At 41.9% G+C, this 25670-nt stretch overlaps 1 protein-coding gene across 1 annotated transcript; it reads left to right on the top strand.

Annotated features, from left to right (window-relative positions):
- The first annotated feature begins 492 nt into the window (after positions 1-492).
- On the top strand, positions 493-25156 carry DLC1 (DLC1 Rho GTPase activating protein). The gene is made up of 13 exons (XM_009695021.1): positions 493-559; positions 3468-3549; positions 10514-10577; positions 13478-14904; positions 16076-16252; positions 18192-18351; positions 18595-18793; positions 21153-21366; positions 21764-21878; positions 22782-23003; positions 23678-23895; positions 24072-24245; positions 24783-25156. Exons 3-13 carry the CDS (start codon positions 10545-10547, stop codon positions 24901-24903), a joined length of 3060 nt encoding a protein of 1019 aa, XP_009693323.1. The 5' UTR covers positions 493-559; positions 3468-3549; positions 10514-10544; the 3' UTR covers positions 24904-25156.
- The last annotated feature ends 514 nt before the right edge of the window (positions 25157-25670 follow it).

The raw sequence follows: 25670 nt of genomic DNA, 5'->3' as shown, positions 1-25670 counted from the left end.
GCAGTACAGCGTGTTGGTTGTTCTTGGGCTTGGGTCTGTCAGCACTATCTACAGGATGTTAAAGTGCACAGTATTACGAGCTCTACTAGGAATTTCTGTCCAGACAAAATAGTTGTGCTGAGAGGATTGTAAGATTTGTTGAACAAATGCGGCTCATGTTGATGATGGTGGTCGTTTCTCTAGTGTTAACAAAACCTGTACAGAATAATCCGTAACTCCTGCAGTTTTCATCTGCGCCTGTTTGTCTAACTATTAAAATGATGAGCTGTTGATAAATCACAGGTGAATGCTAATGACTTTCCAGAATCTAAGATATGTTTGATCATGAGAAGAAAAGCAAACTGGGATAAGCCAGCCTGTGTCTCAGTTCAAAGTTGGTGAATACCTTTGTGCTTATTTTGTAACAGGAATAGTAGAAGTGGTGGAGAGGAAGTTTTTGCTTTGCAGATCACTAATCGGAGGGTGTCTTGTTCCTGTCCTCTTCTAGAAATCGAGGCCAAGGAAGCTTGTGACTGGCTGCGGGCTGCCGGGTTCCCACAGTACGCGCAGCTTTATGAAGGTAGGCACCTGAGCTTGCAAATTGATCATCCCTTGGCAATTTTTGGGCAATAAGATGTAATAGTCACCAATAAATGAGGTTCCGGGGCACAACTGAAGTGCCAGTACATAAGATGACTTTCAAGGACTGGGCTGCTCTCCACTCCCCACCACACGCATAGATGTACCAAACCCAGTGAGACTCTGAAGCACTCTTGGAGTTTTAAATTTGTTCCAGGTTTCTGTTTTAGTCTGAATCTTCCAAATGCCCTCATAGCATAAATGTCATGTTAGCCCCATGGTATATTCCCTGTGGTTAAAACACAAAAGAACTGTATTTTTGTGAATGTAGTCATCCGCTGCTACGAGCCCGGTCTTGGAGAAAGACAGAAGCTGTGTCCAGCTCCACTGGCCAGCTCTCCTAATGGAGCAGAGGTAGGAAATTCTGCGTATGTGTGGATGCATCTGTACGCCTCGTGATTCCCAAGTCCTGTGTGTTTTTTCGGAACAGTTTGGGTTGGTGTTAGACACAGGCTCACTATGGAGGGAAAAAAGAACATACAAGCCAGTGTTGCACAGATGTGCAGCAGCTCCTTGAAGAGACTGCTGTCTCCTGCACTCACTTGTCCTTCTGTGGGATGGATTCGCTTTGCCTATCCACTTTTACAAAGGTTTTGCTCAATTAAAACTGTTGTCTTCATTGCCTCTCTAACCTACTAGGAACTTGCAGTTTTGGCATACAGTACTTACACTGTGATACAGAGTAACATACAGAAGTTTGTTTTAAAGTGCGATGTCCTTTTTATATATGTGTATTATTGTTCAGAATTTCCCCCCCACGCCACTTAAAGTTACTTGCATTATAGTGAAATTATTATGCAGTCTTATCTGCCTCTTCTTTTTTATAGAACAAACTCCAGCTGCTGCTTGTAAGAATGAGCATAGAAAGTCCGTTATTTACAGTGAATAACTGTTGGAAATTACAACAAATGCTGAGCTGACCTTCTTGAAAAATGATCTCGTTGAGCTTTGATTTGCAGCTGCATTGGCAATATGAGATGATAATAGCACTTTCAAAAGCAGCACTTGGCGAAACTTTTCTTCGCCTGTTCAGAAATTAAATTTCCTTTTATTATTTCTCTCCCTTTACTTTTTTCCTTTTTTTTTGTGCAAATGGAGATGCCAGGATTTTCTGGGGATGCAGAGCTGGGACTGTACTTCCAGTCTTTGTTAAAACTGGGGACAAGACTCTCAGCTGAATACGTGGGCTTGTGGGTTTCATGTTATACTGAGCTGTAAATCCCCTAACAAATTACTTGCATTTAGAAAACATGTCCTACCTGTGGTTACCATTACCCTACCTAGAGACTCTAAACTTATGTAAAGTATCTAATGTAGGACCATCTCCTGCCTAACATCAAAAGGACCGCTGAGCTGAGAGCAAGAGGTGAGAGCAAGGCCAGCCATACCCATTGAAAAGACAGCTGTCCTTATATGAAAACAATATACCATTGTTCTTTGCAAGCCCCCCTGGCAGCAGCAACAACAACAAAAACAGCAGCAGCATAAATTAAGCGTAAAAAAAAAATGGACTCATGCAGACTATCAACTTCTTCCAAGTCACCTCTCTCACTTAAGTTCTCCCATATGTTTTCTTGTGGGCATTCTAAGGTACTGACTTTCTTAGTGGAAAAATTTACATCAGCAGTGGTGAAAAATACCAGCTGAATGTGCTCACCCACTTTACTTGCACCTTGGACTTAAAATAGTGAAGGGGAGACCTATGAATCAAGTGAGTATAGTACAAGAGCTGTGAGAAGTCACTTATATAGAGCGGTCCCATGCAGTACGCATTTGAAATGGAGATTAATCAGTGAGCCTTTGTCAGTTGCTTTGCTAAAACTGGTTTTCTGTAGAAGAGGTGAAATGTCTTCCATTTTGCAGAATATGTCATAATGTGTCTATTCCTGGGGCAAAATCAGGACAGATAGTTCATTTGAGAGGTGATCTGTTGATACAGAAAACCCAGAATGTTAACTACCTTTCCATAAATTAACACTGGTCTTATTCTTCCCATCATTTCAGCTCATGCTTTCCCAGTCTCTGGAAATTAAAATATTTTATAGGCAATCACTTGGACCAGGAAAGTTGTATGCAACTGCAGCAGTATATTTGTAGTTTGTCCTTGTATTGCTGTGTGCCCTGAACACCCAGTGGCTTTGGTGGGAGTTTTGGCTGTGCAAGGAATGCCAGATCAGGACCTGTATGACAGTCAGGAATCTGTGGAGGACAGTAAATAATATATATGTGGTTGCTGCTTCAGAGCTCTAGTAAATTTTCAGCTCTCTGCCAACATTGTTTCCTCCCCCTCACTCTCCCAGTTGTTTACCTAAATAATCTCCTAAGGAAAGGAGGCAGTATGGGCTCCACGCCGCTTGGCTTGCTTTCATTTCAGTCCATATCTCATTAATGTTGTAACAGTGTCAAACTTTTATATAGCTTGATTAACAGCCAAGGAGATTCAGTTTTTCATTCTTTTCCACAGATTTGGGGTTTACTGACCTTTTTGCTTTAATGTGAGATATTAGTGCTTTGATGGAGATTGTATATTTATTTTAAATAAAGCTAGCCTGAGTCAGTTTATGCTTCTGGTGTCAGATAGGGAGCTTTCCCTCTCCCATTGTTTCATCTCTGCTTTGCTAATTTTCCCTCCATTTTGCAGAGGAACTTTCAGTTATCAAAGCTGCATGCCAAAAACATGTACATGAGAAGGAAGCATCTCTGGCATTTGAGATGATAGTGTGTGTTTACCCGAGAAGTGCCAATCACTGGCATCTTGGTGAGCTCAACTGGAGGCAGCTGGTTGTTCTGAAATAACTCACCACTGGGAATAAGAGTAATTTTGGTTCCATCTGTCTCTGTTCCTACAGATCTCCTTTTTCCAATTGACATCGCTGTAGTCAAGCGAGAGCATGACTTTCTGGACAGAGATGCTATTGAGGCGTTATGCAGGTAGGTGAAAAAAAATCACACTGCATTTTGAAACAACACCCTTTGTGTATAATACCTGGGAAAAGCATAACCTCAACTGAATTATGTACCATTAAATAGCCATTTGCTTGAGACCTTTTTATTATCCACTATCAGCATGCAGTTTTCATTAGAATAATATATTGGGCTAAGTAATGTTTGGGGATCTTATTTGAAACAAAGTTGGGAGGGCAGTGGCAGGAGTCTTTGTGACAGGTATTTCATAGGCATATTTTTTATTATCATTCTTAATTTGCTTTCATTACTAATTCCCCAATTACCTAGGCATGTGAAAGCAGAACTGTGCTGGCTACAGCTGTCTGCACGTACAATGGTAGCGTCAGTTCCCGTGCAGGAATTGTTTTTTGGGTGCAGTATTAGCAAAGCAATGCTGCTGCACCCCGTTGCTCTCCTTTCTTACCTTGGCGAGTGGCTGTGTATACAAACAACAGAAAGCGATGTATACAAACAACATAAAATGACGTATACAAACCCTCATGCTGACCTCAGTGCATCACCCTGTGTGCATCATGATCACCAAAGTGAATGTGGGTATGGCTGAAAGGGATAATGTGAGCAAATCTGAGAGTTTATCACCACTGCAAAGACTGGCCTGCCCTCAGCCACGTGCTCCCATTACTTGTCTTCAACAAAGGCTCCTTCCACAAACCAGTTCAACTCATTCAACCCGCAAAAAGAATCCTTTGCTGGATTAGTAAATAAAATCAGCCCATGGAGAGGCATAACGAAGTTCAGAGTAGGTGCGAAGGATGGGACAGAACCCCACAGCCAGCTGCAGGCGCAGAAGAAGGGATGGGTAGAGAAAAAGAGGGAAGAAGGCTTGACGGTGTGCGGCAGCATGTTTTTACACAACTACGGCCTCAGCATTACCAATTTTATCATAAAAGCAATTGCAATGGCCCCACCTGAGACTTACCCATCCATCAGTTGCCTCCTCTAATGTGAATCCACAATCTTAAATGGCAAAAAAATGCCTTGAATTTTCATGTCTCCTATTGCCTAGAAATAAGTGCAGTTTTCTGCCTTTATTCTTCAGTGTGGCAGCTTTCCAAATTGTCTGCAAAATGAATGCTTTTGGATACTGCATCCATGATGTCTGCAACTCTAAATGTCAGTAATTCTAATGAATTACAAAACCCTTTTAAGAAAGGCTTTAAGTTTATAGTATTCTCATGCCATCACTGCCATACTTGGAAGGGAAAGAAAGGGACTGGAATTTAAAGTTCTTCAGAAATATTTACAAGATTTTCAAACTGAGAAAACAGATTTGTTGTTCAGTCATTAGGAGGGGAAAAAATCTCATTAGTGTTAAATTCACACTCAAGATGTGCCCTACTGAAGTATAGGGCACCTATTCGATCGATGTTAAAATGCGATGCATTGGTCTGCTTATTTGTGTGCCCTGGAACTTGTGAAGTCATTGAACAGAAAGTACAGCAATGTGAATAAATGCTGGTTCCCAGAAGCATGGTCTTCCCTTGCCAGGAAAACAAAATACACTCAAGCCAGCGTATTTTGGACCTAGTGCTTGCCTGTGAGAATACTTTTTAACCTGAGATTATTTGTTTATATGGGGGAAAAAAAAAGGTAGCAGATTGTTTCTCCCTGGTGAAAGTAAGAATATGCCCTCCTTATCTCTTTGAGATTTGCTGCTAGTGTGATCAATAAAAACAGTTAGCACTTTTTCTGAACACAGAGTACAGTAAAAAGATCTGTATCCTAAGAATGGAAGCTTATATTGTAACCCTTCTAATAAAGGTGAGCAAACCAAAACGATATGGGTATATAATATTTTGTGAAACTAGGAAATCTTTAGTAAGTCTGCTAATTGTAAAATAAACTCTTCACTTTCATCTTCAAATTGTTTTCTGTGTAATATGCATGAGTCCACTGGTCTTACTGTAGCTTGAGACAAAGATTTTAAAGGCTGAACTGTATCATTCTGAAGCCTGTGGCTTATATATATCAGAGCTGTCTTTTACAAGATAACTTTAAAACTGAAGCTAAAGTTTCTCCAGGAGTGTTCAGATCCCACCTCAAAATAAAACTGAAGTAATTCAGTAAATCTTCTGAGATGTCTGAATTTGGCCCTTTACCATTTGTGTTAGACAAAAGCAATACATTATCACAAAATTTCCGCCTTTAAACTCTTTTTTCCACATCTCCTTGTTTAATTTTGTAAAGCTCATTAAGAAACATGGTGAAGGCACGTCATTTGGAGTGTTGCATTTCTGCCTGAAGCTTGGGTTTATTTTGACTCATGCCATGGTCAGTGTGTAAACAGTAAAGGGGTTTACTCAGTAAAAGACTTAGAGCTGTTTCACAACCGTAAGTCTATCGCTGTTTCTTCACTGAAAATTAGAGTAGTTTTGGAGTTATTTGCATTTTCAGCACAGAGGTAGGTGAACACTGTATGCAGTGGATGGTAACAAAATAGTAAGTCGTTTGTGCTGAGAATCCGGTTTTCTGCATAACAACGAGTGTTCTGCCAGCAATGCTAATTACTTTGTTCTCATTTCTGCATGTGAAGAAATTGTTTTGAAAAAGACTGTAGAAATTGCAGTGGCAGGAATTTTTTAAGTTTGAAGCATTTTAAATGATAGTTTACATCTGAACAGTATTGTAAATTATTGTTTAATAGTCTTATTAATGTAAGCAGGAAAACTAATGTAACTTTAAAAACAGCTTATTAGTAAAAACCAGCTTATTAGTAAATGTTTTGCCAAATTCCTTTCTAAATGGAAAAGGTATCAATAGCCGCCCCATTAAGGTTTTTATGGAAAAATTTTAAGTGAAAATTGGATTGAGACTTGAATTACAGGATAGCATATGGCACTTGGTAACAGATAGATGGTTAAGAAATGTCATTTAGTGGTCTTACCGTGAAATGCAGGGTTAAAAATGTAAGAGCGATGACTCTAATTCACTGGGATGCTTCATGTAGTGACTGTGCAAAGCACTGATGCCTTGGTTTCGTAAAACTTTATGTAGATTAATGATTGGGAATTTATCTCCAGGGCATAACTGACTGCATCACGCACTGATGAAACTAAGTACTGAAACATGCTTATCCTAAAGGTTGTTGCTAAGTACAAAATACATAGCAAGCCATGATGGAAATCCTATTTAATCTCCTTACGCATAGCTAGAAAACTGCCACACTGTATACTCAAGAGGTTTCTTAAATCTTCTACCATCAGGACTGCTTGTCCAAGAAATTGATTGTCATGGATTTGCATGAGGAGCGTTCACTGCTTGTATTACTTGGTTTGTAGAGAGCTGGCCTCCTTTGCAGGTTAGAACATGCAGATGAACCCCAGGAGCCGGTGTAGAGGATGTCCACTTCAGTGAGACAAGAAAGCCCTTCTGTCATCAGTTAGTTGCAGGTGTAATGGAGTTGGAATTTTCCCTATAGGAAGGAATTAAGAATTTAAATCCATCAAGAAAATATTTTAAACTTTAGAGCTAGATCATACAGTTACTGAGATTGAAAATTGTCATTTAAAATGTGAAAATCTAATATTCTGCGTTGCTACCACTTTTCTTGGGTATATGGGGTGAGAATTTTTTCCTGTTAATGAGAGAAAAATGAATTACCTGGAGTTCATGCCTATGTAGAACTGACATATCTAGCTTAACAAAGACTTCACATTATAAGCCCATATTTTAATTTGTGAAGTTAGCTGTTCACACTGCAATTTTTGATAGCGAATGTCTTGTTCAGGCTACCTTTCTTAAAAGAAGTTCAGGCTAAACCAGTTTGGCCATTTCTGAGGGGAAGACTAGGAAAAAGGTGTCGTTTGCTTGTTTCTGAGAGAAGCTCCATCGCTTGACGTTTTGGGTGCGGCGGGTTCAGGCTTCCCGTGTCATTGCTGCTCAGGGCTGATACGGGCCAGTCTGGACTCAGGGGCTGGGACCCAGGGGCAGGTCCTGTTGTGTTGGTCACCCTCAGGAAGAAGAATTTTGCAAAGCCAGGGTGAAGGAGGGTGAGAACCTGGGTAGGAGTACTTGGGGGGTGAGGAAAAATGACGTCTTGGAGATACAATGCTCCGCAGGAGTGAGATATCATCTGGATGTGAAGATGTATAGAGAGAGCGCAGACTCAAAGGCATTTATCTAAATGATAGGAAAGAATATTATCTTGTCATCCAGAAAGGGGCCAGGGTAGGAGGCATTGTAGAAATTGAGTCGGAGGTAGCCAGACGGTGAAAGCAGCTGTAACTGCTGTCGACAGCAATCCTGCCCTGTCCCTCCATCTCCCATCTTGTCCTCACAAAGGTGTCGATGAGACAGGTTTGGGCAGAATAAGACGGAACTAAAGAGTGAGACAGACCTGCTGAATGTCGGTAGGGAAATGATAAGTTGAATTTATACCTGGCAATGGAATTACCAAAGGAGAAGGTCCGGAGCCAGAAGAGAAAATTGCAGTTCATTAACAAGCATCAGTTTGGTGAGATCTGTCGAAAATGAATGTGTGCTTACATGCTTAAAAAGTATTGCAAAGCGTATGTGAAGATTAATGACAGTTGTATAGATAACTCTCGTCCTGGCAAAGCCTAAAGTTTGGAAGCTTAGCTTTGCAGGCTCAATAGTGTGTTTGGAAGGCAGTTTTGCATTTTGTGCTGTGTTTCCAGTGTCCTGTGGCGCAAGGAACTGGACACTGCTGAACTCGAGCAGAAGGTAAAGAGGATGTATATAATGAAACTTGCAGACCCGAGGCAATCGCTGCAGAGCATTTAGGTTTTAAAAGGGAAACTGGTTTTGTGATGAAGTCATGTCAAATGTGTAACAGAACCTTTATTTGCCTCACTGCTATTGTATTTAACCTCGCTCATTGGGGGTTACCTTATCTTGCCATCATACTCATTTTTGTGAGGTGTGCACTGGGAGATGTTATTTTTTTCTTAAACGCCCTCTATGGAAACAGAGGTCTTTGCTCTACCCTTTTCCACCTATTTCAGGGTTTTGAGTAGGAGAAAAGTCTGGGGATGTAATCTTTGTGAAATCAGAGATCATCTTTATTAGCGTTCGAACAGGCTGGAGCTAGATAAAGCCTGATACAGGGATTCGGTGATAACTTCTCTCTGTATAAGTCAAAGGTTGCAACACCGTGAAATTTGTAAATTATTACACAATATAGAACTGGAACCAGTTTAATATTCCCTGGTCTTGAGGTCCAGGAGTTTGCGAGGAGAATGTTTTTATAGCAGAGAGGGGGCTTTCTGCTGCTGTGTGGCCTCATAAAAACCAAAATACCAGTTTTTGTTGCGTAGCACGTAGATAGGACATTCACCCTTCACCCACGCCATAAATACAATTCCTCTGAAATTCACTGGACTTGTGTATGTATATGCCACCAGCTGCAGGCGGCAGGCCTGAGCCCTCTGCCTTTTAAAGTAAGAGCAAAGATGAAAATAGGGAGATGTAGATAACTTTCCTAACCTGCCACTGCCCTACTATTTGACCCATGGCAATTCTTCCTGTTTCTCTTCTTTTCTGCTGTGTTGTAACTGGGTCTAATTATAGATCAAACTGCCTTTTTTTTTTTTTTTTAAACTTCACAACTGCAGCAAAAGCACCAGTAGGAGCTTTTCCATTTTCTTTGATGGCCTCAGGATCAAGCCCTGTGTAAATACCATCTGCAACCAATCCTTTGCATAAAAGGCGAGGGGAAGGAGAAGAAACTAGTAATTCTTCCTGTGCACACATTTTCTAGATTCAAGTTACAAGTTTCATGAATCTGAAAAGACTCATCTGAAGCAACAGGACAAGTCAGCATTTTGGTTTTTGGTTTTTTAGTTTATCAAAGCAGCTGATACAGGCTCTTCTTTACACTTTGCTCAAACGAATTATCTGAAAATTATACAACATTCTTCAGAATTGATTGGGCTTTTTAAAGCTCAGTTTTGCTCCTGTGGAATTTGGGCTGTGGTCCAGCTGAAGGAATGGGGTGGCTCTGCTCCTCTGCCTCCCCCCTGCACACACTGCCCTTCTCGCAGCTCAGGGAACTGACCTGAGAGAAATTCAACTCAACAAAGTATTGAAAGATTAGTTTTCAGCTCAGTTAGTCTCCTCATCCAACCCACAGTACACCCTCATGAGTGGAAGTATTAACACAAGGGACCAAGCCATCGCTTCCACGAAGCTGCTGCTCATTAGCTCATCGGGGAATAGAGGGATGCTTATATACATTCATACAGTACTTCAGGATACACATCCAGACTGCTATCACATTTTACAAAGAGACTGGTTAACTGTTGTTGCTGCAGCAATTTATTTTTGTTTAAATTTTAGTCCTTCAGAACAACATGTTTATGTATTAAAGAAACTTTCAGTTTAGGAAGGAAAAATCAGGGTTTGTTTTTTTTTTTTAAACTGATGAGTTTTCTTGTCCCAGAACTGTATTGAAAATAATCATTGTTTACAAACAAAATAGACACCTAATAAGTGGAAAATAAGTTTTCTTGTGGGACGTTTTAGCTTACAAAGAGCAATTTTAAAGCAGCGTGCTTTTTTCACACAGGCAGATGTATGCAGTGTCAAATAAGAAGCCTTTTCCATTATTTTTAGTCTGTCGAGATTGTTTGTTTCAGGGTTCGGATGTCTGCTATTTAAACAAATGTGATTATTGCAATTCATTGGATGTAATGCACTTCTCAACTTACTCTAAGTTTCCGTTTACTTCTCTTTACTTTGATTCAGGTAATTGTGACAAATAGTCATCCACCCCTCCCTCTGAAGTTAGAATACAGCCAAATGTAATGGGTTAATGGTTAAGTATAATTAGGGCTCTAATTGAAACTCTGCTTGCGGCTATTTGTATGCAAAGCAGTTTGGGGACAGCCTTCGCAAAAGCTTTTGAACTGGAATAGCCTGTGTCAAAACACTGGAGTGCTCTCTTAATATGGGTTCCTTTGCTTTGCAGGCGCTTAAATACTTTAAACAAATGTGCAGTGATGAAGCTGGAAATCAGTCCTCACAGGAAAAGGGTAAGTTCCTTTAGTATCTTCTGTTACAACACTGTACATTAATAAGACTGGAAAAAAAAAATAAATCTAACAGGTTGCTTAGCTGTAGTCTAGGATAACACCCGAGTAGAACCTGGCAAGGACACACAGTCAAAACTCTGCTTACGTTTCATTTTGTGTTCTCACTGAGTGAAAACTGCAGGGCTTGGCCGTGGGTAAAGGTTATTCGTCTAGCAAACTCTTCCCCGAGATGCTGCTCCCAGTCTGAAAGGCACTGGGCTTCTCTGCCTGCCAGCGAGGTTGTCCGTGTGGTAGCATTGTGCGAGGTTGTCCGTGTTGTAGCATTGTACATGCATTCAGGCAGGACTGTAAAGACTCAGCTTGATGGAGGAGATCCTGACCAGCCACGATGAGCTGACCTGAGCATTAGAATATCGTCTTTGGCATCATCTTTGCAGTTTTGGTTCTTTGCCATCGCGTTAGAATCGTATTATTTTATTATGATGCAGACAGGATCAGTTAGACTGTGCTTGGCCTGCAAAAGAAAGAGCTAATCCTTTGTAGGACTGGACATATTGTTTCCTTCTTTTTTAATTACGTAGCTCAAAATTGAAGCAACGTATTTGCAGAATACATCAGCTACCTTTTTAGAAAGTTTGCATGTTTCCAGGGAGTTTTTAAAAGTGTTCCTTGAATCTTCAGGATCCCTGTGGAGCATGGTGAGAAATAAGAGAGCATCTACTGTGATTTCAGTAAGGTAGTACCGACAGAAAGCTAAGTTGCTGGGGTTTGCGAGTAAGGTACCACTCAATAGCTGTCTTAAAACTATGTGTGTGTCCTAGGAGGGATCAGTAGTTGATAATGTCCCCTGGGATATGACGACTGCAGATAAAGATGACTGAGCTAAGGCAATACAATGCTGCCCTACCCTTAACAAGAATGCATACAAATGCTCTGAGGTTGTTTACCAGGAATGAATCCCCTCTTTCCCTATCTGTTTGTGGTATGTTGGAAACAGCATCCAAGCTCCAGAAGATAACACTCTGAGGCAGCGTATGTAGGAACTCTTTAAAAGTAGGGGTAGACAGCTGGATTGCCGTTTACGACCGCCAGAAGATTTCTCATCCTTGTTTCTGAACCTTGTTAACACTGGAATGATCAGTATTGCTGTTAGAGTTCAGACCAGACCCGACTTCAGGTCCAAACCCCAGATCTTCCGGAGGCTGGACGTTACCTTTTGTTTCAGTCCTTCCTGATTTTCGTTCACCACCCATATTCTGGCAGATGGACTTGGATCCTATTCCCTTTTGTTGTTGACTTCATTAAAATCAATACTTAGCCTTTAAAGCTTTTTAACACTAGAGGAAGATTGTGCTGACAGAAATACATGTTTCCTTATGTTTGCATTGACCTCTCTGCAAATTAAGATCACTTTTCAGTTCCTTTTTTCACAGTCAAACCACATTCACCAAACCATCATTATCATCCATTGGCAGCTTCAGGTGACTTTTTTCCTCCTGAAAACTTTAAATAAGCCAGCCAGTCCTCTTAGGTTTTCATCTGAGTCATGAACTGAAGTAGTTTGTAGTAGTTGGGAAACAAAGAAAATTACACTTCCTCTATGTCTTCTGTGTATTTGGTTATAAAAAATAAATATGGTGTTTCACTGAGCTGACGAAATGTGCTATAAAAAAAAAAACCAACCCCAAAAAACTAGGAGAGGATCAGGAGCTAAAGTATGCATAAATAAAATACTTGAAATATGAATTATTTACTTGTTTTTCAGAGAATAAATGTTTGTGTTCCTGGCACACAAATAGTTACAGTTTGGGCATGCATGTGTGTTTGTTTTTAAATTAACACAATCTAAACAAATGAAGTGAAACTCACTGAGCTGGGTGGCAATTAGTGTTTCCTACTCTGAACACCAAAGGTTATTTTGTGGTTTCATGGTGTCGTATTAAAATATCTTCATTGGTTTTATTCTTCCACCATGAAATTTTCCAGATATTTGGAAGGCCAAATATTTCAGTCCCAGGATCACTTTCTTTCAGTATTTAGATGAAAAGATTGTAGGCCTAAGTGATGTACGTGTAATTGTGGCCCCAGGCATTACTCATACATCAAGCATCATCAGTGGAGATGTTATTTACAATTTACTTACGTGCTGTACTGTCAGTGAGCGCTAGCTGCTCGCTATCTATGAGTGTTAAAGTTTGCCTGAAGCAAGACTGAAGCAGAAACTTCACAGGACATTCTTAAAATGTTAGCTGCTAGCTTGTGGGAGGAAGAGTGGACCAGGTAAGAGCCTGGAGGCATCACACTCTTGCAGTGGCAAGAGCTTCTTTTGCTATCTCATTAGTCACAGCGAGGAGACTGTTCAGACTTCCCAAATGGGTAAGGAATTAAGCCGCTACAGTTCGGAACGTATGAGAAACATCTCGTAATTGCGAAGAGGAGTATAAACACACAGCCACTATCAACAGAGTGTAACTTTGGAGAGAGTCCAGAGGGACCCCCAACCCCTGACTGACTCCAGTTTGAAATTTTATGCATGCCAGGAATTTCCATTGATCTGAGGGCTATCCACTGTGACCAATTAATTAAAAGTCTATGGATATTAGGGTTTTCAGAAAAGAGCAATTTAAAGCAGATTGTATTGTTTGTTTCTTTTTACGAAGTGTATATCTTTTGTATTTAAAAACTATTAAAGTATATTGCCTGTCCCATGTTATCTTTTCCTGTGATGGGCTTTATGGCCTAATCTTCCTCTCCCTGAAGTAAAAGACTGTTTTCCCTTTAAATTCAGTGACAACAAGGTCATGCTTAAAGCAGTTTAGTGGGCATTGTATTTAAATGCAACCACCTTTGCTGTTTGGGCAGTTTGCAAGCAGTACTTTCAGCATTCTTCTTCTTTGCAGAGTGAAGATTCGGATGAAGATGAACCTTGTGCAATAAGTGGCAAATGGACTTTTCAGAGGGACAGCAAGAGGTGGTCAAGGCTTGAAGAGTTTGATGTGTTCCCTCCAAAACCGGACTTGAATACCCCCTCCCCAGAAGCTCCTCACCTTACTAACACGGCAAGCCGTGAGAGCGTGCTAACAGACCTCAGCGAACGCCAAGAGGTGGCTTCTATTCTGAGCATCAGCAGCACCAGCAGCCACCAGCCAACCCTGCAGAGCGAGGCATCTACCACCAGGACCAACTCGGTCGTGAGCGTTTGTTCATCCAGCAATTTCGTAGCAAATGATGACTCATTCAGCAGCCTCCCCTCGCCCAGGGAACTGAATAGCTTCAGCTTCAACACGAAAGCCAATGAGAAGAATGCCAAGTCCAAAACAAAGAGCCTGCTTAAGAGAATGGAGAGTCTGAAAATCAAGAGCTCTCACCATGGCAAGAGCAAATCTCCTTCAAAGCTTGGCCTTATTATTAGCGGACCCATCCTGCAGGAGGGCATGGATGAAGATAAACTGAAACAACTTAACTGCGTGGAGATTTCGGCCCTCAATGGCAACCACATCAGCCTCCCCATGGTACGAAAGAGGAGCGTCTCCAATTCCACCCAGACGAGCAGCAGCAGTAGTCAGTCTGAGACGAGCAGTGCCGTCAGCACACCCAGTCCCGTCACACGAACACGCAGCCTCAGTGCATACAATAAAAGGGTGGGCATGTACCTGGAAGGCTTCGACCCCTTCAACCAGTCAACGTTCAGCGACGTGATGGAACAGAACTTCAAGAACCGGGGAAGCTTTGCGGAAGACACCGTGTTTTTTATCCCCGAAGATCATAAGCCCGGCACTTTTCCCAAAGCACTCTCCAACGGCAACTTCTCCCCCACAGAAAGCAATGCCTCTGTGAACTGGAGGACAGGGAGTTTCCACGGACATGGCCATCTTACCCTCCGGAGGGAAAACAGTGGCGACAGCTCCAAAGAGCTGGGCACGGGGAAAAGGCGCAACTCCTCCAGCTCAGTGAGCAGCCGCCTGAGTATTTATGACAACGTGCCAGGCTCGATCCTATATTCCAGTACAAGCGACCTGGCTGACCTCGAAAATGAAGATATATTCCCAGAACTAGACGATATCCTGTACCACGTCAAAGGGATGCAGAGAATAGTAAACCAGTGGTCAGAGAAGTTCTCGGACGAAGGGGACTCCGACTCGGCGCTTGACTCCATCTCCCCATGTCCTTCCTCTCCAAAGCAGATCCACCTCGATGTAGATAACGATCGAACAACACCGAGTGACCTTGACAGTACAGGGAATTCCCTGAACGAGACGGAAGAGCCCACGGGGATGCAGGACAGGAGGGACTCCGGGGTGGGCGCATCGCTGACGCGGCCCAGCAGGTGAGATCACGAGTGCTGGGACTTGGAGCAGCCTCGGTGAGGTCCCCTCCAGCCCAAGTAGCTCTGTAGTAGCTGCACCACACTCAGTTAACATGCGATAGAAGTTGTGGCCATTCAAGCACACACGTGCTTTTCCCATCGCTTCCCAAAACAATTATATGCAAGGGAGGTATTTATGCAAGACTTCTAGACAAGTGACTCCCACACTTCGTAACTGTGCATTTGTATGTTCAGCCTGAGTCGTCACTGAAAAACAGCCCACTCGGCAAGTCAGCGTTAGGAGCAATGTTAAGACAGTTTTTGGGGATGATAATTATTCAAACTGAAATGGTGTGTGGGATGGAGAGAGACCTCAAGTAGGATTATTCACTTTTTAAGTTGGCTAGGAGAACCAGTGTTAAGTATGGTCTGGTTTGTGTCAGTGTGCAGTAAAAGCCTTGACTTCTAGACTCTTTCAAAAAATTGCACTTTTCAGTAGCAGGCTGTTTCTTAATAGCGTGTGAGGGCATTAAATCTGCGGGGAAAATGAGGATTGTTGACTTTCTCTTGATCACTGCATCACAGTGAGGGTCTGGGGGAGTTCCAGTGGCCTCCCAGTTTCTGCTGGGAGTTTTACCATGGGATGGCCAACTAACTGTATTTTGTATTGTGAGCAGAGCAATGAGTTGAATTCTTTCTAGCTTTGTTTCCAGTTTTCCTTTAAAACTGGCGCAAATCATTTAGGGCCTGGTTTCTGCTGTCATTTAATCGCCTGCAGCTGCTTGTATGAACTTAATAGGACTTTAGAAGTGCTTAGTTCCCATTTGATGTGTCTTAAAAATTTGAGCCGTTTTTTCTTCATGGAGTTTTTTGGTTCCCACTGCCTTAATACTGAAGGGGCTTCTGAGAAAGGGTGTCGGAGCCCTCGGAGGATATCGGGTAGGGCAAGACTGTGTAGTGTAACACTGAGCTGTGGGTCGGCTCAGAATGCACATTCCCGCCTGAAGCACCTGGACATGCTGCATCGCACCGGGTGAGGCAGAGACGCTGCTGGCTGATGCCTGTGAAATCTCAGACGACAGCGGCTGCCAAGGGCAGGGAGCTCAGCAGTACCTTTGCGGTAATTCCTGCAGGTGTCTTGCAGAGACGTTTCAGTGACGGGTCCTTGCTCTGTCCCCCATCTTCTCCGCAGGCACAGGCTGAGGTGGCACAGCTTCCAGAGCTCTCACCGGCCCAGCCTCAGCTCGGCGTCGCTGCAGATCAACTGCCAGTCCGTGGCACAGATGAATTTGCTACAGAAGTACTCTCTCCTGAAGCTGACGGCTCTCCTGGAGAAGTACACGCCTTCCAACAAGCATGGTTTCAGCTGGTAAGGACACAGTGCCATGTGTAGACAGGCCAACTATACGAGCACGACAGTTGCGCTCATTCTAAGCAACTTTTGGAAAGACACAACGGATCCCTCCATCCCTCTTTTTCCATATTTGCACTTCTTCCTCCAGCCTGTGCTGACAGTGATTTGTGGTTTCCTAAGACAGGGCTAAAATCACTAACCCTTTACGTAAGTGTAATCTTATTAGGCTTGAGAAGTATGTTTATAGGAGGCATGTGAGAGACAAAAGCAATGAAGTACAGGCCAGCTTTCTGAGCAGGAATATGTCCGCTATCCATAGCAAAAGAAGGACTAGTTGTTTATTGAGGCAGTTAGCGAGCAGTGGCACAAACCTCAGATCTTAATAGGCTTGCTTTTCTTCACTTATTCTTAAACGTTTGCATTAGTTCCTCTATATAATTACATAATTAAATAATGTAAATTTCCTTTAGTTCTCCTGTCTTATTAGCCAAAATCTATCTCCCCTCTTTAAAGCACTATAAATCCAGTTAACTTGCAAAAAAAGATGAGGGAAGGGGGGTTGGGGAGAAGAAAGGTTGGGAGGACCATGGAGTTTTTTGTAGGCAGCAATTTGTGCCGTGGCCAGGTGTTTGTAACCCAGTTGAATGGGGTTTTTTTTGTCAGAAGAATGAAATAGAAAGCTCTTTTATTATTGTATCTGCAGTACAGCCTGTGTAGCCTTCAGGATGCAAAAGACGCAGTAAAATTTTTCTTCTCCCTACCACAGGCCAACCTCCTCCCTTCCCCAGGAGTCAGAGAGAGTATTTAGCTTCGGCATCAAAGTACCTCCTGTTCAAAGGCTGTTATTATGTCAGCCTTTCTAAATACAGAAGTTGTTTGTTCTGAAAGACAGAAATAAGTATTGACCAGTTATCCCTGCATGCTTCAGATTCTCAGTGGAGATCGCAATGTGTTTTTTCACATTCCATTGGCATGTTTTTTGACAAAGCAAGTATTATTCATACATATATCAATAATGCTCGAAACTTGACTATACGGCAATACAAATTGGTTCTGTTTTCCTATGTAACAGATTAGTCAGCTGTAAATCTAATGCACTGTTTGTATAGCTGTACTGTATATTGAAATGTTAAATAGGTCTCCCTGTTTTCCAGTGCTACTGTGTCCTATTAGGTGTTGCACTGGACATTAGCTTTTCTCCCTGTTTAGGAAAATGATCTCAATATTTTCACATTTTAATGGCTTTTTTTTCCCCCCTTTATGAAATCAATACTCTTGGGAACCTGGGGGTAAATCATTCTTTTGTATTTAGTAACTTTTTCCTTGGAGTCATTAGCAGATGGAAAAGCCTCTCATTGAAACTGGAGTGGGAGGTGGGGGTAACAACAGCCACTGGCTGACAAGAAGGGGGGTCTCTCAAAGGGGTTGTTTATAGAGCTGAAGTTTTTAGCTGACAAACTCAAATGTATTACATCAGTTTCCTGCTGTTATGCACACTGGTGGGTGGTGGACCCAGTTTGAGGACTTTGCAGAACAAGTAGTTGACATACAAAAGCTCATTGTTCGAATGCCCATCTTTCCCGAAACCTAAAGAAGCAGTGTTATAAGGGGTCACTGACCACAGGATTTATTTTGACTCTTTTGCAATTCAATCTGGCCCCTGCAGTTTTACCCCGTAGCTTTTGTCCTACTAATATTGATGGAGTAGCACCACATTAATACTTACAGGCGGCATACAGCCCTGAATGTCAAGCCTTTCTCTTAGAGAAACTCTTGTTTTCTGTCCTCTCCCCCTTCCCAGCCCTGAGTGGATCAGCTAATTTATACTGTCACTACTTTTCATATTACTAAAGTGTTTCACTTATTTTTACTGACTTCGGAATTACTGGAAATACAGAATATAAATGGTCAACAGAAGTTTAATTTAATTTTGTCATTCCCTTTGCTTAAATAGGGCAGTACCAAAATTTATGAAAAGGATAAAGGTACCAGATTACAAAGACCGAAACGTGTTTGGAGTACCACTGCAAGTCAACGTCCAGCGCACAGGGCAGCCTCTTCCGCAGAGCATTCAGCAAGCCATGCGGTACCTCCGCAACCACTGCCTGGATCAGGTGGGTTTTGCTGTACCCTCATCCCACATGCATGCAGCACCTGAAGCCCAGCCTTCCATTACTTCTTATTGTTCCTGCGTCAGACTGAAAAAAGTAGACTCAAAACAGGACAAAATAGATAATTAATGCAAAGAAAGCTTTCCATGAAATTAGAACCCATACAGTAAGAAGCTAAAGAGCATGCTTACATTTCAGATTTGCTGGACTCATTGTAAATGTCTTTACCTTTCCATTTACATTTAGGTTGGACTGTTTAGGAAATCTGGAGTCAAATCAAGAATTCAGGCCTTGCGTCAAATGAATGAGAATTCAACAGACAGCGTCAACTACGAAGGCCAGTCTGCTTATGATGTAGCAGACATGTTAAAGCAATTCTTCCGTGATCTCCCTGAGCCTCTCATGACCAACAAACTCTCTGAGACCTTTTTACAGATATACCAATGTAAGTAATGAGATTTCTGTGGCAGATGGCAAACGGTCATTTGTGTAGCAAGGGCAGAACTCTCTAATACTGCTCCTCTGGGCACTACATGTGTTGCATATGTTGATCTTTGCCTTTCTCCAGCAGCCGTTATAGTTCAGGCTGCCTCATAAGGAATGGATTTTTGATGCTTTAGTTGTAGAACGATTCATAGTACAAGTTCTTTTAATTTCGCCTTTCTCTGTACTTTGGGAAAAATATAAATCCTCCATCACTTGCTGTAAAGTTTCCTCTCTTCTTTGAGCATACTTGATATTACGGTTTGAAAATAAGCTACAGCTGATGTGTCTAGGTAGAGGAGCTGTGCAAATGCTACATGAACAGAGTTTGGGGCTTTCAAAGGGATTGGCAAGGCTGCCAAAAATTTCTATTTTCTTGTAATTCTTATTCTTCTATCCTTCACCACAGCTTTTGAAAACAACCTTTAAGTTGAAAGCCTTTCTGTTACTGATTTGTAGCTACTTTACTGATAGGTACCATAAACAGAAAGTGCTTAGAATAAATCACACCAAAAATGAAGTTTATCAGTGCATGTGAAAAGAAATAATTAACCTTTCTGAGATGGCAGGTTCAACTCCAGGAAAGGAGACATTCTCTTTTGTGAGCTACATAAATTGAGTTCTGTATAGATGGTAATTTTGCATTGGATCTTTCAAAGCAACACATTGTCTTTCAAAAGTTTTCTTCAACATTGTTTCATTGGGAATACTCTCACGTTATAAAATGGCCAAAGATCAATTAATGTTTCCTGACCAGAACTCCAAAGCTTTTTGAAACATGCATGGGGGATCCAAACTGGTTAGTGCACTACAGGCACCTTGCTCATCCTGTGGTTTTGCTCCCTAATACCACCCCAGCTCTCCCCCCATATATTCTTCCCATGGTAGTACAGCTACAACAGAACTTAGTGCAAAAACACCTCCTTTGAGCCCTTGCTGTATTTTGTGCCTTCCTTATGATGACGGTTACAAAAAGGTTACGGGAACTTCTTCAGAGCTCCGTAGGTGGAGTGGAGGTGGTGGTTTAAAACAAAAACATACATACTGTTATTTCAATGCACACATTTATTTTTGTGTGTTTGGATTCCCAAGAAGGTTTATGGAGAAAATTAATCAGACTCTCCAGTTCCGTGCATATTAAACAGCAACTGTTTGTGGGTTTAGTGCAAGGAAAAGTTTGACAGCTCATTGCAGAAGTATCTGTTCCTTTCCTTTCGCAGGCGGTAGGTCTGAGGAATCCCCAGAGGTGGTCGGGAAGTATTATCTCTGTGTAAAGCAAAGAGCCTTAAAGCAGCTGTAAATTTTGCTTCCCTGCAAAAGACAATATTTCCGTTTGCTTTGGTGTTACGCACCAGGCTGCGCACTGGAATCGTCCGCATGTGGCTTAAATGTGCTTTGAGCTGATTGAGGGGAGAGTGTGGAAAGCAGTCGATTTTTGCTTGAAATTGCTTTCTAAACTCACCTGCTAGCCCTACGAAGTTGCTGAAGCCCAGAGCAAATACCAGTTAAATATCTGTTTAGCACCACGTGTATTATGAGACGTGCAGTGAGGGTGGTGTGGTGCTAATGATGATATAAATGCTCCAGGACTCAGACTCTGATGTTGTCTTCAGAGATGGCTTATTGGAAATCCCTTTATAAGAAGCAGATCTGGTCTGGAATATTTCATTTTTTGTTCCCTTCAAGTTTGGAGGAGAGGGCCTTATATAAAGACACACGTCGAATTTTTCCAATGGCTGTTTGTTGTTAGTAACCAAGGAGGTGTTTAATGGTATGGGGCTTCACAGCATTGACTTTCTTTTTCCACCGCATGACTTTGAATGATCTGCTCAATAAAGCAACCCTCTGTGTTTGGTAAAGCATTTTCTGGACATTTTATGACATCATTGTTGAAAAGGTTTGCTAGCCAGTTTATTTAATTAATTCACCTATTCTAAAAAGCATTCATGTTTTGAATTTCTTTGAAAGCCAAAGAATTTCTAAATTGGCTGGACTGTGTTTGCTTGTTCACTGCCTGAGTCCAGGCTTCTGTCATTTTAGTGCATCTGCAGGAGCTGTTAAAATTAAATCTAAAATTAACTCTGGCCTAGGCACAGCTTCTTCTTGCTTGCATTTCTTGTGAGGCAGGAAATAGCTGAGGGTAGTTAAGCTAGTGGGTTAAAAAAAAATTCCTTCATGTTTCCTATGAATGGTATGCATCCTGAAGGAAATCATTTCAAACTGGAGTCAAATATTTGAAGCTGGAGTTTGCTTTGGGATGTATTCATGCTGTGTGTGTGGAAAATCAATGGACTGATGAGAGAATTACTAATATTATGCAGATGTGCCAAAGGATCAGCGTCTCCAGGCCATCAAGGCTGCCATTATGCTTTTACCTGATGAGAACAGGGAGGTCCTCCAGATTCTTCTCTATTTCCTGAGTGACGTCACAGCTGCAGTGAAGGAAAACCAGATGACACCAACAAACCTGGCTGTCTGCTTAGCACCTTCCCTCTTCCACTTAAACACTCTCAAAAGAGAGAATTCTTCCCCAAGGTACGTCTCTGGGGAGCAGGGCTCATTGCTGCTGGTCGCATACCACAGCTAGTGGCGATGTGCAACAAGCATGGCCTAGCGTTGGCCCTACCAGTTGTGATCACCTCAGAGACCTCAGAGGGCACTGGGTATAGAACGGTTATGGGATCCTACCTTTTGTTAGAGATTTGTTAAAATATAAGCAACTTCATAAGAAGGAAGAAATGTGGGGGGATTCCAAATAAAAAGTTTAGAGTAGCAAGAGAAGTGGGTAACGCCGTGCCAAGATTTGGTCCCAGGCAGTGCTGCTCTAAATCACCAGCAGATTTGGGAATCCTACTGTTTTCTTACCAAGCATCTCTCTTGTTCTCCATTAAATAACTGGATTTGTGTGTGTGTGCTTTTTTCCCCTGTGAAGGGTGATGCAAAGAAAGCCAAGCCTGGGAAAACCCGATCAGAAAGACCTAAATGAAAATCTAGCTGCAACCCAAGGACTAGCTCACATGATCGCTGAATGCAAGAAGCTCTTTCAGGTAAAACACCTATTTGCAAAACTGATGGGTGGAGTATTGGCCAACATGGCTTAGATCTACTGTATAATGGAAAGCTAGGAATGTCTCTTTATTTTAATAAAATTTAATACATGATAAATAGCTTTTTAAAAAACTTTGCATCCTGGTCTGAGTGCGTAGATGAATTAGAAGTGGTGCCTGAAGAAAAGAATTGTTTTGTTGGCACTGACTCTCAAAAGTCATGAGGCAGTTGTGGGGTTTGGAACATTTTTGTTACATCCAAGCTGCATTTGAAATATGTTTTCAAGCTTTTATTGTGCAGCCATGAGGATCTGTGAAGTTCAGCTCTAATTACAAAGCAAGAAGCTATTTCCAGGAATTTCAGTGCTTGTTTTATACTTAAATTCCCAGGACTTAGCAAGACTATGCCACAAAAGTGTCCTGGAACGTGACACTGTCAAACCGTATGTTGATGAGGCTGTAGGAACCAAAAGCATGCTCCCTCTAGGGCCAGGGATGGAGAACCAGACACGTCTTGAGTCCTGGTTTTCATCACTGTCATCGAATTTTTTCAGAGCCCTCAACTGAAGACATGCCTGTCTCTTTTCTTGTGGCTGACAACTGATCCCTCCTTCCTTCAGTCTGCAGGATAAACTGTGCTGTGGGAATGGATCTAAGTTGTGTAGCAAAGAGGGATACTCCATGGAAAAAAATAGGACACCCCATAAATGAGAGACTAATTTGAGTTAAAGTCACAAACTTAATTTTGGCATTTCGTCACGTTGAGTGCTTGACCTGACGCATACACGTCCCACCACTTACAAAACTAGTGTACCCATCTTTCTGTGGCTATCAAGCTGCTAGACTAACTGTGATCTGGGGAGAGAGCTGCAAGAGGATGATTTCACCCTTGTCACCCCTTAGATACCTGAAGAAATGAGCAGGGGCCGGAACTCGTACACGGAGCAGGACCTGCGTCCCCTCAGCCTGGAGGAGCTCCGGGGGGGGAGCAGCACCGCCGAGCCCTCCGACTACCACTGCTACCTCCAGGACTGCGTGGATGACTTACTCAAAGAGATGAAGGAGAAGTTTAAAGGCTGGGTCAGCTGCTCCACCTCAGAGCAAGCAGAACTGGCCTACAAGAAGGTATGCACCCTGTCACTCGTGCCACAGCTCTGGTTTTTAGCTCATCTTTTCTAATGTAAGCAGGCTTTTGACATAGGGTATTACAGAAGGTTCAGTGCACACCTTTACTTTGCAGATAGATTTAAGAAAAAAAAACCCTTAATCTTTTGACATAGTTGCACACTGTCTAAAAACAACATGTCTTTCAGCAGTAGTCAGCTAACATGCACTGATCTGTTCTTCTGTTTATCCAGCCCAGGAATGTTTGCTGTATTGCATTTGCATGTCTTCACCCACATGTGCAAAGCCTTGACAGCCTGAGTGAAGCCTCCAAGCCCTGTCACTGTGCAGGCAGTAGGAAAGAAGTTCCTCTGCTCTAATCTTGCACAGCTCAGAGCTAGCACAGGGAGAAGTGTTTCAATGAGATTTTTAAAAAATAAACTAGGAAAATTAGGATTTAATAGTGACCCATACTGGAGAAGGTAACTGTAACTTAAAAATAATTTGGAAGTCAGCGTGCAGATGCCTTTGACTGTTAGGAAAACAACCTCAGTCTGAGCTTACAACAAGCTTAGTACAATATATACATATATATGCGTGTATTTAATGTGCTGTTTTTAGCCAACACTAAAATAGAAAGTAAAAGAAAGTGTAAGGAAGAGTAAAAATGAGGATTTTGTGCTGATTTTCCCCAGGTATGCGAAGGTCCCCCACTCCGGTTATGGAAAACTACCATTGAAATCCCGGCTACGCCAGAGGACGTTTTAAATCGTTTACTTAAAGAGCAGCATCTTTGGGATGAAGATCTTATAGATTCAAAAGTAATCGAACCTTTGGATAGCCAGACAGATATATACCAGTATGTCCAGAACAGCATGGCACCTCACCCAGCCAGGGACTTCGTAGTCTTAAGGTAGGACTTCTATATGCCATTATGTTTCTATCCTACACATACAGCAACCTTGCCTATGATTTCTGTATAATGCACGTTATATAGTAAATATCTATTTGTGCAAAACTTGAAGTCTTATTATATGTTTGCATTACTGTTTGTCAAAGATAGGACTTTTTTTCCTTCTTTTTTCTTAGAACATGGAGGACAAATTTCCCCAAAGGAGCTTGTGTGCTTCTAGCAACCTCGGTGGACCATGACCGTGCTCCAGTGGCAGGTGTTAGAGTCAATGTGCTCCTGTCTAGGTATCTGATTGAGCCCTGCGGGTCAGGAAAATCTAAACTTACCTACATGTGCAGAATTGATTTAAGGTATGAATTTCCACTTTGTCCTCTCGTGGTGGTAACTTTTCTTGTATAGTTTCTGCATAGTCAACGCAAAATGTAGACAGTTCAAGAGGCTTTAGCTTGACCAGTAGTATGTACTTCTCAAAGGCAGGCACACAGGTCTCTGAGATGTCGCAGAAAATTGGCTTCAGTGCACATCTAAAAGCAGATGTGGTTTGTTGCACTAGAAGCCACCAGTATGTGCTCCACAATATCTATTGGTGTATAATCCCAACCCTTCCTCTGACAGATGTATTTGGATGCAAGGACATCTTAATTTCAGTATTAACTTAGTAAAGAGGACCAAGTTCTCACAAAACTTCTCATAACTTTTCCTCACTGCGGCAAACTTATTTTTGAGCAAGTCTATATATTAGTAAGGCTGAGCTGAGCAATGAGCAGTAATAAGGAAATCTCCTAGTCGGGCATTTAACCAGCTAGATACGTATTTGATTCTGACTAAGCAAATGCATGCAAAGTTACTGGTACCTACTTCATCATTACTTTTTCTCCACACATCAGGGGCCACACACCAGACTGGTACACCAAGTCTTTTGGACACTTGTGTGCATCTGAAGTTGTTAAGATACGAGACTCTTTCAGTCATCAGAGTCTTGAGAGCAAGGAAGTAAAATCCAGGTGACTACTGAAGAGGAACAGCCATGCACTCCACACCTCAACAACAAAGACGTTACCCAAAACTGAGGCTCATCCACTGCAGACCAGACTAGTGTACCATCTGCAAGTCATGTCATGAAGGGATGACAGCATGAGAACTTGACTGTGAGCATTATTATAGGACTGTGGCCATACCATACACTTTAAAGCTGCTTCCTGTCTGTGTAAGGTCTATAGTGTAGGCCTTGACTGGAATACATAGGAGGACTGTGCAAAAAAAAAAAAAAAATTGTACTATTAGATGGTTTGAATTGCTTCTGAGAAGCAAAATTCTTTAGATGCAAAATATATTATGAAATATGGTGAAGGCTCATCATTCTCATGTGAAATACTTAGCTTTATGTACATACCCATGTCATTTTATTTGTAGTGCATTGAGGGACTGGTGTATCCACTGGAATAGTTGGTACTCTTCAATGTGTTCTCACTGAGATAAGCAGAGAAAGGTTTGCACAGAGATTAAAGTGTGAGTGAGTGTGTTAATGGTTGAAAGGATAGCAGAAGAAGTTGAACTTGAAACGTGTCTGGTACACTGATAGGCAACCAGAATGGATTTTAGTATGCTGGATACAGTTCAACCTAGAATGGGACTCCCCTGTGGACCAGGAGTAGCCATCCTTCCCATGTGCCAGTTCTGCATTTTCCTCAGCTCTAACCTTGTTAAAAATCCTAAGCAGATGTTACAAGAGGCTTGCTCTGATTATCGTCCACTCCTTACCAGATGATCTTTTA

This window comes from Cariama cristata, unplaced genomic scaffold (assembly GCF_000690535.1).
Source record: "Cariama cristata isolate BGI_N322 unplaced genomic scaffold, ASM69053v1 scaffold3852, whole genome shotgun sequence".
NCBI lineage: Eukaryota > Metazoa > Chordata > Aves > Cariamiformes > Cariamidae > Cariama > Cariama cristata.
Note: the sequence above shows the minus strand (reverse complement) of the source record. Positions and strands in the feature narration are given on the sequence as shown.